General features: G+C 39.6%; 1 protein-coding gene across 3 annotated transcripts in view; it reads left to right on the top strand.

Moving 5' to 3' along the window:
- The window catches only part of rargb (retinoic acid receptor, gamma b), a 35,192-nt gene that overhangs the window by 14,273 nt on the left and 3,318 nt on the right, over positions 1-17,601 (top strand). For 2 of the 3 annotated variants that reach the window (XM_004069128.5, XM_078947659.1), the window contains exons 3-7: positions 14,638-14,786; positions 16,062-16,203; positions 16,304-16,467; positions 16,577-16,753; positions 16,889-17,093. In XM_004069128.5, coding sequence (XP_004069176.1) covers positions 14,638-14,786; positions 16,062-16,203; positions 16,304-16,467; positions 16,577-16,753; positions 16,889-17,093 — 837 coding nt within the window. Of the gene's footprint in view, positions 1-4,709; positions 5,216-14,637; positions 14,787-16,061; positions 16,204-16,303; positions 16,468-16,576; positions 16,754-16,888; positions 17,094-17,601 lie in introns of those variants that run through there. The other variant, XM_004069127.5, reaches the window with a different exon arrangement.

The raw sequence follows: 17,601 nt of genomic DNA, 5'->3' as shown, positions 1-17,601 counted from the left end.
ACAAGCTTTAACCTTTTAAATGATCTATTGGGTCCAGTTAATCAAATCATGCACAGATAAACTCCACCACAGATGAAAGCCACTGGTGAAGATTACAAAAAAAAGTATTGAAGTAGACGAGTTATTCAAGATTCTTTCTTGTATTCTAAGCTATCGGCATGTGAATCCTACTTAGAGTAATCTGTGTGCTCCTTTAAATCTGAACTCAGATTAAATCTCTACTGGGACAAGTTTACAGAGTGTGCATTGCCATGAGAAGCAGATCTGATGCTTAGATACTCGATGAACTCTCATGTGAGTCAGTTCACAAGATAAATGGTAAAACATGACAGACAGCAGAAAGCCATACTGACTGATAGTCATCAATGTAACATGGAGATAATAAAAGTTAAAAGCATCATATTTGAGGTATAAAGAAATCTGAACATTCTTCAAATACCGTATGTGTTTTTTCTATACTGCCAAGTTTAAAAAGTACACATTAAAATACATCATTTCAATTACATGTCAAAACGTCATTAATTACTTTGGATGCTGCCATGAAACTATGTGAACTCTTTTAGAAAACACCCATCTGATGGCACTTTGTCATTTTTCGTGGTCTGATCTTCTCTTTTACACTAAATGGCATCTCAGTTGACAAAATGAGGACGCATTAAACTGCATTAAAATGGTTTTTGAGAAAATGCATGTTTTCAGAGGTAACATGTCAGTTAGTTGTTCCTTTTTGCACGATTTACTCTTTCCGATGAAAGGATCAGGCTTCAAATCGAAGGGGTCCCACCCTACATGCCACGTAATCTCATGGTTAGGGTAAAAGTAAAAGAAACTATAATTTTAATGAAACATTTAGAGGCCAATGCAGCTCATGCTTGTGCTTTGAAAGGCAAAGGAAATATGTGTTTGCTAGCAGGAACAAGAATTCAGCGATAAATCCTCACAAATAGAAAACTATTTAAATCTGTTGTAAATTATTCCTAATCTTAAAGAGTTTACACAAAAATATTTTGCGCAGTATGACTGGTGAACCCCTTTTTCATTTCTAAGCTAAAGCTGATCTATTGTGCGATAAAAGCTATGACGCAGCCCAGTAGTGGAGCTAGAACATTTTATATGGGAGGGCAGGAGGGGGCAGAAGACTGTAAAGGTGGCAAATGACTACATGTTATTTTTTTATTTTGATAATTTCATTGCTTAAACTGTTACAAAGAAACAAACTAGGACTTTTGCAGCTTCTACTGACCAGCCATCAACAAAATTATTATTAAAAAATGATTTAGTAATTGTTTAAATGAATCATTTTTGCAGAAACAAATTCCATGGCGTAGCAGTAATTGTTACCAAGTTCCTCCAATTGGTGAAAATGTACTATTCTACCCGTCAGGCTGGTCTTTTTTTAGTCCCATCAGTGTCCGTTTGTGCCAGCCACACCCTGAGCACACTCCTACATCACCACGCTGACATGATAAACAGCGGAAGTTAACATGAAAGATTTTTGTCCCTTCAGAGTCGTAAACAACGAATCAAATGACACTCTGGCATGACGGAGAGTTTTTACAATTTCCCTGCTTTGTTTACAAAAGTGCTGCTAATTGTGAAACAGTGAACTCAGTCTAAAAGTAATGACAGTGGACTTTAGAGAGTAGCAACACCAATAAAGGCCACTTCATATGAAAATAAGAGCCATCTTGGGCTTTTTTACTAAATTAATAGAATCTCCCTTTGAACCTCCAGACTTGATTTCCTCTTTTTAAAAAAATCTGCTATAAATGAAATCAAACTGTATGTCCTTTTGTTTTGTTTTTTCATTGTCCTTTTGTCTTTTTAACTAGGAATAAGGGAAAGAAAACACTCATGGAATTGTTTTTGGATGAATCTTTCTCTGCCCGGGGCTTTTGGAACACAAGCAAAAACATGAAACAATTTCTGGATATCTACCCAGAGAAGAAAACCTTTCTGATGATATCTGTGTCAACGTTGGGCTCATGGCCCTTGAAACCCGTTTTATTTTGGGTCATAAACCTGACATATTTTCGTACTTCTTGTGGCGGTAACATCTTGTTCTTTGTGATGTATTTCAAATCAGTGTGTGCGCCTCTGTAACTTGAACCAAACGGCACAGAGAGAGGATTGTGTGTTTTTCTCTCTGTCTGTCATCACAGGCACTCTATTTAAGCACACACATAATTGTCTAAGCCTGCGCACTCACATGCACACAAAACACATACGAGCTCTTTAAGCTGTGCATTCCAACACCCGTGAATATCACAAACAGCCGTCTTGCACGGCTTGCCTCCTATTTGTGACCATACATTTGTGTTCACTGATGACCGGACCAAGACTTTCTGCAAAGAGCGAAGCCTGAGCTGCTGCGAATGCAGAACCAGGGATCGAGGCAGTTGCTCACTCTGTTTTACTTGTATCACAAGTGATGGCAGCCAAAAAAGCTGACTTTGACCCGTTTGAAACGATTTGTGTGCTGGAAGAAAGGGAGTAGGGGGTCCAGGTCTTTCAGCTTCAAAGGGCTGCAATTTGCTCAGCTTAAGTAGTGGGTCTGAAGCAGTATTTTGCTGAAAGTGAAGGAAAGTGATACAGCTATTTTTCTTCTTCACATTCCCCATTGCATGTGTGTACTCCTTTCCACAAAGCAGCAACAGGGGGCAGGGTGCTGCGAGGCAGGGAGGCTAATTGTCTCAAGGTGTGGAGAGAGCTCAGCGGCCTGATGTTGTGCCGCCTGTAGTGCATCATGTGTGTGTTTGCCTGAGCTGTAAATAGAAAAACTGGTAAAAACTCTGAATAAAGAACAAAAAATGGGATATCAGTTAAATTTAGCCAATGTTAAGAATGATAATAAACAGTAGAAATAAAGCATTCTCCAAATCATGACCAAAAATATGTTTAATAATAGATGAGGAATGCTGGGAGAAAAACAAACAACAGACAGGAAAAAAGAGAATAGAAGGACCTGCAAGATACAACTTGGTGGGTACGAAGCCATGGGCAGGACAAGTTTGGAAGTCAGTGTGTGTGTCTGAGTGAAAGGGGGGGTGTTAGGGCCCCATTGGGGGTTTCTTCCAGAGTTCATCTCTCTTGAATGAGGGAAGGAAGGGGAGGAAGAGAGGAGGGAGGGTGCGTTCGTATCGTTTGCACACTATTCAGACTTGGGGTAGCCTGCAGCAGAGTTGCACTTCAGTCTGACTGACTGGAAGATCCAATGAGATCCAGGGAGGATCGCCGAGTTTATTTGAACCCAATTGAAAGAATTCAATTTGATGCTTTACACACAAGGAGGCTGAGATAAGGGAAGAAAAATGAAACCAGACGGTTGGAAAAGAAATAGCAAATATGAACGAATTTTAAAGACAAAACCAAAATCAAAAGCAGAAACGAGAATTATGAGAGGGCACGTCGCTGTAAAGCTCCACTTTGTCACAGGCTGTAGAAAAATTCCCGAAAAACACATTTTGTGGCCTTGAATACGTCTCTGCCTCTTATATTGTTTAGGTTTAACTCCAGTTGAAGCTTCACTTAACACAACCATAAATTGCAGCAAACAGAACAAAGCCATCATTGTTGTTCCCAGTTACTTTGGGGATCATAGCTTCCCTGTGCAGCACTAACATTTACAAACAACAGCTTCCAAAATCAACTTTTCAAACAGCCTTTTTTAAAAGTGAAATCAGTTTACGATAGAAAGATCATCAGAGCACAAAATCTCTTGAAGTGAATCATATCCCCTCGTCCCGTTTTCCAGACTTTAACACTCAGGGGGACGGTCTGGGTTAATGCTGGAGAACGTCCAGCTCATCTGATGCGGATATTTCTGAACACACGCACACAATTCTTTCAGAAAATGTTGAAAGATTGAATGTCTGCAGTGCATGTGTGGATATGGCTGAGGCATTTTTTTTGGGTCATGTGTGCGTGGGAAATTAGTTTATTCTGCTCAAAACAATGTCTGAACAACTTTAGCTACAGTTGTCAGGACCTATTGAAGTGAAACGTGTAGTTTTTCGCAGAATAAAACAAAAGTTTTGCCAGATAAAAACATATTTTAATTGTTTTACTTTAAACATACTATTTTGTGTCATCTGAGGCAAATAACACAATTGTCAGCTAATGCTGAAAGTCATTTTAATTGAAAGAAATCAGATTTTAGGTAAATAAATAAACATAGGTTAACCTCTTATTGCTGTTTGTCACCAAATACCATGACTTCTTTATTTAGCATCACTTTGAATTAAAAAAAATGAATATTTTTTATATAAATTTAAATATATTCTGGCATGAAGGGGTTATAATATGTAAAGACAGACATCACAACATGCCTCAAACAAAAAAACATGTAAAGCACATGTTTAATTCTTTTTTTTAAAGAAAGATTTATATTTAATTAAAAAAAAGTATGCAATCTGATCATAAAAAATAAACTCATCACACCAATAAAGATGTTTTTGAAGCATCCAAAAATATTGTAAATATTAATTTTAATTTTTTACATTTATTGTTAAAGCCTTAAAATTAGAAAATGAAACTTTCACTGAACTACTTTTCCTTTTTTTAGGGGAGGGATTATTTTTGGATTATTTTCTGTGAAAATTAAAAAAAAAAAAGTAGGTGGTAGCTGATGGATCAGTGTGTGGCCAATCAGGAAACAGGAGACACACTTCTATAGTTGTTTTTCCCCTCCCCTTTCTTGTGTCTGGGACACGCCCCTTTTTTGCAGCACTGGGAGATAGTTGGCTGTGAGTGCAGCAGCAGGCTGTGAGAGGCCCACAGACCCAGCAAGAGGGGAGCTGAGATCAGCTTAAGCAGCTGAAGGCAGCCAGGAGAGCTGGAGATCTGACAGAAAAACAAGACGTTCTCCCAGGCTGAGGGGGAAAGCTTCTGCTGAGGGTGCTTTCATGTAGGAGTTTGGTTTTGGAGGACAGGGAGGGGGGCCAGTGGCAGGAACAGACAGACAGGGGACACCTGGACCAAGCAGAGCATTAGGTTACTTCACTGGAGGCTGTTGCTTAAGTTTATCCAGCAGAACCTGGGAAACCAGAGAACCAGCGTTAGAGTTAGAATATGTTTGACTGCATGGAGGCTCTGGGGCTGGGCCCTCGGCCCCTCTTTGATGTGTCCAGACAGGGATCCTGCATGCTCAACAAAGCCGCCTCATACTTCTCCGGGCTGAACCCCTTTGCCTGGGCCGGAGCAAGCAGCGTTCAGTGTGAGTACTGAGTCAGTCCATCAGTCTGCAAAACAGCAGCTCACTGTGTGTTTGTGTGTGTGTGTACATATATGTGTGTGTGTGTGTGTGTGTTATCAGTCCTGGTTTTGTTATCACTGAGCCCTCTCTACAGGAAGAGTCAGATTCCTTTCGATTATGTGTACCCATTCTCACCCCGCAGTGTGTTTGTTTATGTGCTTAGTGTGCTTTGTGAGCGTGAGTGTGGGAGTGTATTTATACACCACGCCGTTTGTTTTCTTCATGAATGACTTCACTTGATTGACAGCTCTTCCAAACAACAACTCAGGCCCACTGGTGTCTCCAGAAAACACCAGCGTCCAAACCGAAACTGGCAGAATGAAAATCATTTACTCAGCATTTGACAAAAGTTAGTTCAGAAACGATAAAGACTGCAGGTTGGAGAATTCTCAGGAGATCGTGTAAGAATCATGTGCTATCTGTCCTCTCTATACAAGCTAGACATTCTTCTGATAGCTCCTGGGCAGGCAGGGTAGATTGCATCAGGCGTTAAGATACTGCTCTGTAATAATAATAATAAAAAAAGTCTAATCAGCAGCTGGCAAACATGACAAAGATAACAAATACATAAAAAGTAAAACTCACTCTGTCTGCTGGAAAAATGTGTGGCTCTTTTGTTAATGTCATGCAGTTCATTTTCACTCTCTTTTATTAGGCTTCAGGTGGAAAATCAAGCACAGACTTCGCTCAAACCCAGAAATATGGATATGTGGATTCACTAAAATTAAACACACTTTTCCTTCAATTGAGCACCTAAAGTCTATTCATCTTCAGTGAGTCTTTGGATAGCATTGCATTAAACACTGTCAGGCCCACAGAGCTCACTAATGATGATGGATAAGCAGTCAGGATGACAAACACCACAGCAGGGCCTGTTTCAACTCGCCGTGGAGCTTTGCCAGATGCCAGCTTGAAAGACAAATGTCCACATATGCTCATTAATCATGAGTTTTGTGTTCTAGATGTCATTTGTTGGTTTTGTTTTTTTTTTTTAAATAAATACATTTAGCAGCAACTAAAGAAAAAGAAAAAAAGGTTTCTGTGGTGCCCAAAAAAATTTTTTTTAAAAGAGTGACCAGAATAGTTTTAGGAGTTTCAAGTGTCTATTATTGGATGGCTTCATGCAAAAAGATGCTTCCTGTAATTCTTTTCTGATAAGCTGTTCAGCCTCTAGTTACAGCTGTAAAAGTGTGATCACTAAGTTAACTGCCAAAATGAAAGATAAAAACAAGATAAGTGTGAAGATTGAAATAAATCAGACAATCTTTTTCAGTTTTGGAACAAAATAATCAGATTTTTGACAGTTTGTTTATTTAGCAAAAAAAAGCTAGTTATCTAATTAATAAAAAAGTTAGACAACAGCTTCATAATTGTTATTTATTTATTTCCAGTTATGAAAATGTGCCTTAAAGAGCCAGACCGATGAAAATGGTGTTTTTGGTGTTTTTAAATATTTTATAATAGCATTTTTCTCATGAGAGACAAATGTCAGTTTAGTTTAGTTTAGTTTAGTTTAGTTTAGTTTCATTTAGTTTAGTTTAGTTTAGTTTAGTTTAGTTTAGTTTAGTTTAGTTTAGTTTAGTTTAGTTTAGTTTAGTTTAGTTTAGTTTAGTTTAGTTTAGTTCAAAAGAATAAAAACAACAATTGATAAATTTTACACACTTAGAGGAAATCTCGGCAGTCATTCAAAAGAGTTTCTATTTGACGGGGCCGTAAGTCAGCAGAACAGGTAAACAGATGGATGACGGGAAGTAGGGCTGGGCTTACTCAGTACCAACGGTCCTGCCCCCAAAACTTAGAGGTGAATTTCTAATAAACTTTTGCCACTCTGCAGAAACTATGTCCTAGAAGATGACAGTTTTATTAATTTTGGCAAAAAATTGAATAATCATTATTAAAATACTACTGCTTTTACAATAGATCAAAAGATGATTGAATGGAGACTTTAATTACATTTTTTTAGTCAAAAGCTTTATTGTTGTCATCTAATCTTTTACAATTATTAAAATGTGCCTTAAAAGCAAACTCTTGTTTTTCTAATGAAATATTTGAATCCTAGTTTTTCAGAGTAAATTGTAAGTTTTTTTTTTTTAATGTTTTGTGAAGTGTTCCCGCATACTAACAGAGGTACAAGTATTTAACACATAAAAACTTTAGACATTTGCGCGTACTTCAATAATCTCCAGATCTGTTATTTTTAGATTTGAAACGATCAGCTGATTAGTCATTTGTTGTGTAGATCACAGAACTGGCTGTCGTTTTGACACACACTAAGTGTGTCCGGTGTGTGTTTGTCTGGATGTGTATGAGGGGGGATCTTTTCCTGTATTTTTTTTTTTTTTCTTGTGAGGCAGTTCACCACCTATTTGCCTTCCTTTGTTTCTGAGTCAGGAGGTATCAGAGGGGAGAGGGAACATGCCAAAAACTGTTGCCCTGTGTGTGTCTCGCTCCAAGCAAAGTTGTGTTTATACTTGGCTCACACATAGATCGGCTTACACGCCTTGTGCTGAGCGCCCAAGAGCTTTCAATGTTTCAATTATAATGAGAATAGGTCAATTAAGAGATTTGGCCTCTTTGTTGGAAACAGGCCGTGACAGAAGAGAAGAAGACGAGAGAAGAAAAGCAGAATAAAGATGGAATTTGGAGAATTAAGGTGTTTAAGGTCTCCAGTAGGAAACACTCCTCATCATTCAGGATACTTAACCTTTTTTTTTTTTGGCTGCAACACTCCTAGGCCCTTGTACCCTTGCACAGAAAAACTTTAACCAACAACAACACAACGGAGAGATACTTTTACAGACTGTTGCTGATCGAAAGATAAAATCTGGGACTTGTTTTGAGGATTAAAGAGATTGGTTTTCTGTTAAGGAACATCCTTTTTTAGGTGAAGTAGCAGAAGGGTTCATTCCGGTGACACAAGGGCGAGAGCATCCTCTCATTTTCCTAATGCCACCATATTATCACATTGTGGAGAAATGGAGACTTTATCCATCAAAGTAGTGTTAAATCTGAGTACTGAGTATGCAAACAACCTTGACCCCAAAATTCAAACCTCAATTTTGGGGTCAAGTTTTTTTTCTTTTTCTTTTTTCGGTTCAAAACGACAAAAAACAAAAAATTCAAACAAGTACTTTTTTTTTTTTTTTTTAGCTGAAAAGCAAGAAACACATCTTAAATGTAACACAACCAACGTTTGATACTTTCAAAGCAAAATGTTGGATATGCAGTAGAGATGCAATGATCCGCTTTCCCTACGATTCAGTTAAATGGTTTGACAAACGGTTCGGCTTTAAGCCAAGAATTGTGGCATCCCTTGTAGTAATTAAAGTTATTTTGACAATATTTGTCATAAAGTTAACATTTTTAAACACCTGTCTATAACATGGATGCTGTTATATGTTGTAGAAATATTGATTTAGTCAAAGGTTTTCAGGTTTTGTACCCCAAAACTAAGTAGTTTCAGTAAAAAATTTGAAAAATAAAATAAATCATTAAGTTTTTTTCAATTAATTAAACTAAGATTTTGGTCATCCTTAATATTTCTTTTTTTTTATTCTGTCAAATTAAAGGTTTCCTGTTACAGCACATGATGAGGATGAAGTCGTACGTTCAATTTGACAGTGTTTGCACAGTTCCCTGGGGTTTACTCAGTTTATTTTTTTTATTTGTTGTTATTTGTTGTCAAAAATGTATTTGTCATCATGAGAAGACAGCAAATGTCGTAGCTGCCTCACTCGTTCAGCTGATGACAGGGCTTGAAAGCAGCATCTTTGAGAGGCTCAGTGAGTCGTGTTCCAGCTTGTCTCAGACTCTGACATCTTAACTCCCACTGTTCTCCTCACCATCTTCACAGTTTGCTCCCACAGGAACCTTTTTTTTCACAATAAAAAGCAAAACAATGTGTGTTCAAATTTTGACAAGAAGAGAGTCACTAAGTAAAGAAACATTCTGATGCTCAAGTATGGCCTTCATTTGTGCCTGAACATTACATAAATGAAAAAAAACAAAAACATTTACAGGACTCTGATTGAAAGTTTGAATTATTGGCAGCCATTTTCAAAAATAAGAAAACTAATAGTAGGGACAACCCCACTTCACCCACACACTGCTAAATAAAAATAAGAAAAAGCATTTCTTTCTTTCTTGCAGGAGAATATTTGGCCCTCATTTGTGAGGTGCCCTTCTGTTTTTGTGGCTCTGTTTGTGTGTGTGTGTGTGTGTGTGCAGTCCTGTTTGTGTGCCCCAACTTCTTTTTGTGAGTGTTTGGTCGCTGTCTTTTATGGAGCCATCTCCTGGACAGTAGCCTGGTTTTCACAACCCTTCCCTTTAAAAGGCGCCACCAACGACAGGAAGGGCTCCTCCTTCTGCCAGGGCAGGAAGGCAGGAGGAGGACAGAAGAGGGGGGAAAAGGGTTATTACTGAGGGTTGAACATGGGGGTGGGATGGAGGAAGGGGAGGGGATGGTATTGAACTTTGAGCAGCTGATGAAAGGGATTGTCTCTCAGATCTGGCCCGTCTGGTCCCCGCTGCTGTGGTGATTACTTGCTCAGCATGTTTAAGGTGGAAGCCCCGATCATCACTTCGGTGCATCCGTGCCCGGAGCAGCACCTTTAAAACTTCCAACTCACAGAGAAAGTATGGAGGGTTGTGTTCCTGTTAAAAATGTCGTTTATCCCGGTGGTTCCTGCTTCTATCTCCTGTTTTGTGATTTTTGTTGCACATGAAGTCAAACAACAACAACAAAATGTCCACAAACGCATACACTCATTTTCCCAAATGTGCACACATTCCACAGTGTGCTGCTAAACATTCTGTGGGTTAAAAAGTTAGCCAAAGGCTAAATTTGTCATCTGTGTGAATCTTTTGACAGCTGAATGAGTGTAATTCCAAAAGGTTTTTGGTTTTTCTTGTGAATTGTAACACATTCTTAATACAGTTCGCTTGTTCGCAGAAGTCTGAAAGTATTTAGCAGAATCTTGATGTGAACAAACAAAGAAGGTTCTATTTTTGGTTTTTTTTTGAGCGTTGGGTCGTGATTCTAGCCCCTTCCTGCAGATTTAATTCAAGGTGGGACAGATAGATGCAGGTTAAACACTGCAAAAACAGGCCCCCATAGAAATAAGTCAAAACTTCTTATTTTTTCCTTTTTTTTTAACCAAAGGGGTAAGAATTTCAAAGAATTAATGTTTAAAGACACGTTTTTCTAAACTAAAATTATTTTGCAATTGAAAATCTTTATTGATGAGATTATTTTTCCTGCAAAACAGAAATGAGATTTATTTTTTTTCCTGAAGCAAAGGTCTTTTCACTTTCCTATGGTTCCGTTTTTGCTGTAAACATGCTGAAGGTTTTTGGAACAGTGTTTCATAATGAGATCAAGGTGCTAGTGTTTGAACACGTTAAGAAAGAGCCACATAGATTTTTTTTAAAAGACACCGTCAGTGTGTTGATGTGAGCTGGCTTTGGACTTGAACATCTAACAGCCACTCGTGTTTTTGCTGGCTAAAGCTTTGTCAGAGTTGAGCTTTGCTTCACTGAAAAAAACAGAATCTTGGGATCCTTGTTTCAAGAAAAACTGTCTTGTTTTCTGTCTTAAAAAATAATCTAGTTTGTGAAAACATTTCTTAGTGATTAAAATTTTTTCTTCAAATAAGAATTTTTGAAAAGACAATTTTTCTTACCACATTGGCACATTTTTTTTGCTTTCTTTAAGGAAATCTGCCAATGTGGTAAGACCTTTTTACTTATTTCTAAGGGGGGCTATTTTTGTTGTGGAATTTTAAAATGGCTGGAACGTAAACAGATTAATGGGGAAAAAAAACTCTGTTAATCTGCTATATTTTACGCATTTATTATTATTATTATTAATAATATTACTGTTGTTATAATAATCATCAATTGTGCTCATCTCATCATCCCACTTTCTTGAATTCCATTGATTTTATTAATGTTTGCTTTTACTTATTCTAATTTTCCTGTTCTACTTTCATAGGTGGAAATAAGCAATTTTGCTAAAATAAACTCCTAAACTCTTAAACCAACAGATCACAAAAGCGCAGTTTCATCTGGATTGTGTTTATTTGTCACATGTCAGATCAACAAAAAGACAATAATGCCATGAAATGCTTGTGATGAGAAGAACCCCATGACTCACTAAAGTCATACACTTTAGGGACTTCATTAATTGAGAGATACTCATAGGATGCAAAAATGCAGGTAGAAAAGTACAAAATATAACGAAAAACATATTAAAATACAGAGGTGCAGGGAGAGTTAAAGTGGGTTTTGGGCATGTTATCGCACATGTGACAGTTCAGGATGAGTGTGTCAAACCTTCCCAACATTAATGAACAAATACCACAAATGAAATAATTGGACAGTGCAGCTTTGTGCTAAAGCTTTTGATGAAAGACTTTAACCAGAGTAAAATATTGATTGTATTATTTTTATTTTGCATGTGAACAAACCAAAAGGGATTTACACCACTAACAAATAGCCCCAGAGGCAGACGGAAATCATTCAAGCCTGTTCTCATTCTACAAAGATCCATCAAATATGCTGCACGCCTGGCGGATATAAAATGCTCAACTTTGAGTCGATGAGGCCAATGTCTGCTGGCCCGGGGGGGTTCCTGTTGTCTAAACAGTGATGTTCTGATCTGACAACAAACAGCAGAGGAGCTGGAGAACACGAGAAGATCCTCGGGAGTGAATAAATAATGTTATCTGGTGGTGCAGTGAGAGGATTTTGTGAGGGGAAAAAAGGCATTTTGGTCATTTTCAGAGGATGCTGGACTCTGAAATGTGGTCTGACAGGTTGGAGTTTAGATGCACAGGAGTCGGTTCAGGCTTGGAGTTGTGTTGTCTCTTCTGCGTGCTGATTGATGTTGTGACACACCGAGGGGTGAACTGCAGGTTAAGGAGAAAGAGGTATTTTTCTCAAGCCGAGGCTCTGCGGCTGAGCTGAGTTCAGGGTGATGACAGCTGCTGACAGTTCTTGGCTCCTCGCCCTTTTTCTCCACACCAGGTAAACTCCCCACCTTCTACCCAATTGTCTCCCCTCCATCATGTTTCTCTGCCACTTTCCTCCTCACTGGCTCAGATAGTCTGCCACTACCTCCTCTCTGGCGCCAGATGCAGCGTCTTCGCCCCTTTTTTTCTCTCTCACTTCTACACTGTCAGTGTTGCTACATAAACAGAAAACAGTGATCAGGTTGCAGGTTCTGATGCCACTGAGTCCTCCCACCTTTATTTCCAAAAACAGGTCAAATGTTTTGTTTGCTGAACATTTTTACTTTATTTTTCCTTTTTGTAAGAGAGTGAAACACATTTTAAAACCCAGTTGAGAAGTTGAATATAACCTTTAAAGCTACTAAAGAAATAAAAAAGGCTCCTAAAAAGACCTAGAGGACAAAGAAAAGCTGTAAATCAACACAAGTGAGATGCTGGAAGATTGTAGGCTCCTGCATTCTTGAAGTCTTTAGTCACAGTACACATAATGAATGCTTTTTTTATGCTCTAGTGAGGTTTTACTCTCCGTACAAGTTTTTTTAAAGCAAGGAACATTTCTTTCCAGTTCAGTTTTTTATATGATTTATATTTTTTCTTCAAAATCCAATCGTTTGTAACGGGTGAAAAATGAAATCCTTTTAACTAGACTTGCTTTAAATTGAAATGACTTAAAAACACAGTGCAAACTAATCAGGATGAAGCAATTGATTATTATCTGCATCAACTGGGTCAAGTTTGGGGGAAAATCAGCTTTTTTATTTCTGTGTCCTCAGATCAAACACCACAAAAAATTCCCAAAATGAGGTTATTGTTGTCGAAGCTTAAAACCAGCATTGGTATTTGAATTTCTTTACATTATGAAGATGAGATTTTAATTTGGCTGAAACCATCATGAATTTCAGATTAATTGTAAAAAAAATCTCGTGTCAAATGATGATGAAAAGAAGTCGGATGTATCTAACATCATAAAAAGAATGTGGTTCTGCTGATTTTTTTACAGCGGTCTGCTCGTCATTAGCGACGGCCCTCTTCAGTCAAGGTCAAAGTTAAATAGTCAGGGTTTTATACAGCAAGGAGACCACTGAGAAGTTTCTGTCCTCCGTCTGGCCTCCTTCTTTTCTCTTTTCATTCCTCCTCTCTGTTTTTATTAGATTATTCCTTTGTGGCTCCGCTGCCCGTTTTTGAAACCTTACCACCCTTGTTAATGGCAAACTGTGGGTTCAGGTTGGGGTTGCTGCAGTGGGACGGAGGCCACATTTGGTTCAGGGCTGTCCTGTCCATTGAAGTGGCAGGAGGGGCTGTGAATTTGGGGTTTTTGACCCCCGGATTCTTTATTTTTACAAGGAATAGAAGTAAGGCTGGAGCTGTTGATGTGAATAGCTGCCCAAGGTGACTGGATCCCAATAAAGAGGCCGTCACCCTGGCCGGGGGCCTCCTTCCCATCCAAGACACAGCCTATATAGGGCGGCTTATGGGCCTGGGCAACTATTAAACCCTGTTCGTCCTGCACTGAGGAATTTAGGGCCAGGAAACAAGGGGGCGGGGTTGGGAGGGAGCTGAGGGAGGTGAAGTTGGGGTGACTGAAGGTGAAAGTTGAAAGGCACATTCAGAGGGATCTGGTTCTTCAGTCGTTACCTTTTCTGCTCAATTGCGCTGCTCTGCCGCCGTTCAAGTGTGATGAGACACCGTTGTAAACAGCTGCACAGCTTCTTTTTTTTTTTTTTTAAACTTTGTCCGTCTCACATTGTTTGTTTTGACTGTTCTCACCAGCAGCAGTCAAATGACTTTGCCCCGCGACCAGCATATGGTGTTATACAGTGTGCCATTTTCTTTAGCGAGGCGGTGCGAGGGAACAGAGGGAGACAGCCCCGTCCCATAAATCCCACCTCTGTTTGTTCACATGGACTTTCAGGGATATGGGAAGGTTTGGTTCCAAATAAAATCTGAGCTTACACACGTGTGCACACACACACACACACACACTAATATAAAAATTCAGATGTCAGTCAAAAGTCAGCAGAGGTATTCCCCCCCCCCCCATTTCTCCAATAAATGGTGCAGCCAATCAAACCTCAGCTGCCAATCAGCATTTTATCAGCAGGGCCATCTGGCCATCAGCTAATTGTGTCTCTTTTAAGTCCCTGTCAATCACCCCCCCTCCCTTTTCTCTTAAAAATGTCTGCCTTTGAGCTTGTTACCTTCTGGCTGCCTGGGGTGGCCTGCATGGGGTTGGGGGTTGTTTGTTGACCATTCACTCCTAATCAGTTGCTGCATTCGCTTTCATCATGATTTCAAAGACCCTAAAGCATTAATCCAAACAAGATGTCCTAATGTAGTGAGGGACTTCTCTCTCTTTTTTTTTGTCTTTTGCAGCGGTGGAGACGCAGAGCACCAGTTCAGAGGAGATGGTGCCCAGTTCTCCTTCTCCTCCACCTCCTCCCCGGGTCTACAAGCCCTGCTTTGTGTGCCAGGACAAGTCATCTGGTTATCACTACGGAGTGAGCTCCTGCGAGGGCTGCAAGGTAAACAGGACCACCTGAAGTTGTTTCAGAGAAATGGACAGAGCAAATCGGCTGAGTGGTAATGAAAAGTCAGAGTGAAAAAAGTTCTTCTAGAGCCAAACAGGTGTGCAGCTTTTCATGGAGATGAGCTGCCCTTCCAGGGAATTCTTACCTGTACCACACTTAAATCACGTCATGGCTTCTAAATGATGGAGAGAAGACTTCACTTTCATGCTCCCCTCTTTTCAAATGAATTAAAATGTTTGACAGCAGTCCAAAAGCATTGTCTCACATTAAGAAGATGCAGGTCTGAGTGCCAGAAAAGGACCTTCCATACAGAGTTTGCAGAATTTGCAACACGCTTCCTTTTGGTTTCTCCTGCATCATCTCAGCCAATCTGTCTGGTTGTAAAATCCAATGATGTGAATTTAAACCATTTTTGAATCTTAAATCGAAATCTAATTAGGATGTGCTGATTTCAGTGAAAGATTTAAGGAGAACTTGTTGGTGTAGAAAAGTGTGACAGAGGGGCTGCACAGTGCCTTGAGATGGTCCTGGTTCTAATCCCGACTGGGACCTTTCTGTGTGGAGTTTGGGTGTTTTCCCCGTGCATGTGTGGGTTTCATAGGTTAATTGGTTGCTCTAAAGTATCCCTATGTGTGCGTGTGCATATGTGTGTGTTTGGGAGTAATTGTGGCCCTGCGATAGATTGACGACCTGTCAAGGGTGTACCTCGCCTTCGCCCAAAAAGGATATAGCAGGTTATAATGGATGGGTGAAATGTGACGGATGATTTTTGCACCCTTAACTAGTACGTTTTTGTAGTTTTGTAGTTGTTGCCTCCACAATGTTTTGCTAAAATAGATAATGTTAAAACTTAATATGTCCATGCTGCCATCCCAGCATCAAACGCTGTTTTGTTGCCTTTTAATTATTTAAGAATTTGTAGAATTAAGGCCCCATTTCTTTATTAATATTTCCTGCAAAATGAGATACACCAAGGTTTTCTTATTTATTAAAAAACATGGCATTTTCTTTCATTTGAATACAGTAATTTCTTCCTGAAGTGGTATTAACTTCCTGTTCTAAAATGAAGTTTAGCACAAAAGGAAAACGAAGCAAACCGTATTTTTGTTTGAAGGTAACCAATATGCTCAAGGATCACGGTAGAAAATCTTGTTTCCAGTTTTTGGGCTCAAACTGATAGAAACAGAACCCTACAAATCCTCTCAGGGGATCATCTCTTTTGGTCTAAAGTTTAAAAACAGGTTTTCTTTTTTTGTTTGTCTGCTGCAGGGTTTTTTCCGGCGCAGCATCCAGAAGAATATGGTCTATACGTGCCATCGAGACAAGAACTGCCAGATCAACAAAGTGACTCGCAACCGCTGTCAGTACTGCCGGCTGCAGAAGTGCTTTGAGGTCGGCATGTCCAAAGAAGGTCAGGAGTCCTCAAATCAAAGAAGTTTGTGTTCATAATAATCTCTTTCAAGAAGAAAAGCAGAAACGGATTATCCCTGTTTTTTTGTTTTTACTGGCAGCGGTGCGTAATGACAGAAACAAGAAGAAGAAGGATGTGAAGGAGGAGATCACGCTGCCAGAGAGCTACGAGCTCAGTGGAGAGCTAGAGGAGCTGGTTAACAAAGTCAGCAAAGCCCATAAAGAAACCTTCCCGTCTCTATGTCAACTAGGAAAATACACCACAGTGAGTTTTTAGGATTGTCTTTTCATGGATTAGCTCATAGATCTGCAGAGCAAACACACAATGAATCTGCAGAGTCACAGAAATGATTCTCCTTCTTTCTTTCTCCCAGAACTCAAGTGCAGAGCACAGAGTACAGCTGGACTTGGGCCTTTGGGATAAATTCAGTGAGCTCTCCACCAAGTGCATTATAAAGATTGTGGAGTTTGCCAAGCGGCTTCCAGGCTTTACTACACTTACCATCGCTGACCAGATCACTCTCTTGAAATCTGCCTGCCTGGACATTCTGGTAATTGGTCCACCTACCACGGGGAATCCCTGCAATCCCCTAACGCTCCCCCTTTTTTGTGCTGGAAAGCTTCTTAATTTAACGGCAACCTCTTTCTGGAAGTTCTTATTTTCCCCTGCTCTCTCTTTTTCTCAGATGTTAAGGATATGCACTCGCTACACTCCAGAGCAAGACACCATGACGTTCTCCGATGGCCTGACCCTCAACAGAACCCAGATGCACAACGCCGGCTTTGGCCCTCTCACAGATCTGGTGTTCGCCTTCGCCGGCCAGCTGCTGCCTTTGGAAATGGACGACACAGAGACGGGGCTGCTCAGCGCAATCTGTCTCATCTGTGGAGGTAACAGTTCTTCATGTTCATTAGAAATTCACCTCTGAGTTGCGGGTGGGACCGTTGGGCACAGTGCAACCCCGCCCCTCTTTCCCCTCCCTGTTGCTGAGAGCTCAGAGGCAGGGCTGGTGGTCGACCTGGCGTATTTTCTACGTAGCAATTCAAACATTACTTTTGCGTCTGCTCCTGATTCACAACAATTTGGATAAAGAAATACTCAGAAATCTTTCTTAATATATGTCCTCCTGAGCAGAAAAAGGCCACAAGGACTTAAAAATACACTATTTTTATTAGAGATAAATATGAAAAATAAAATATTGAATGGAATTGTTGCCTGTTTTTTAAAGCGTGAGCCAATATGCAGAACTGTGCGAAAATAGTGCATGAGTTTTTCAGAATTTAATACAGCAGCTGAAGTTTGCAGAGTCTGAGATGCAATTTTTGTGTCTTTTTTTTCTTTCAAAAGCATTACATATAGAGAACTTTGACTTCCACGCTAGAGAAAATAAGTGACCAG

The sequence above is a fragment of the Oryzias latipes genome, chromosome 5 (genome assembly GCF_053564925.1).
Source record: "Oryzias latipes strain Hd-rR chromosome 5, Olatipes_Hd-rR_3.1".
Taxonomy (NCBI): Eukaryota; Metazoa; Chordata; class Actinopteri; order Beloniformes; family Adrianichthyidae; genus Oryzias; species Oryzias latipes.
Note: the sequence above shows the minus strand (reverse complement) of the source record. Positions and strands in the feature narration are given on the sequence as shown.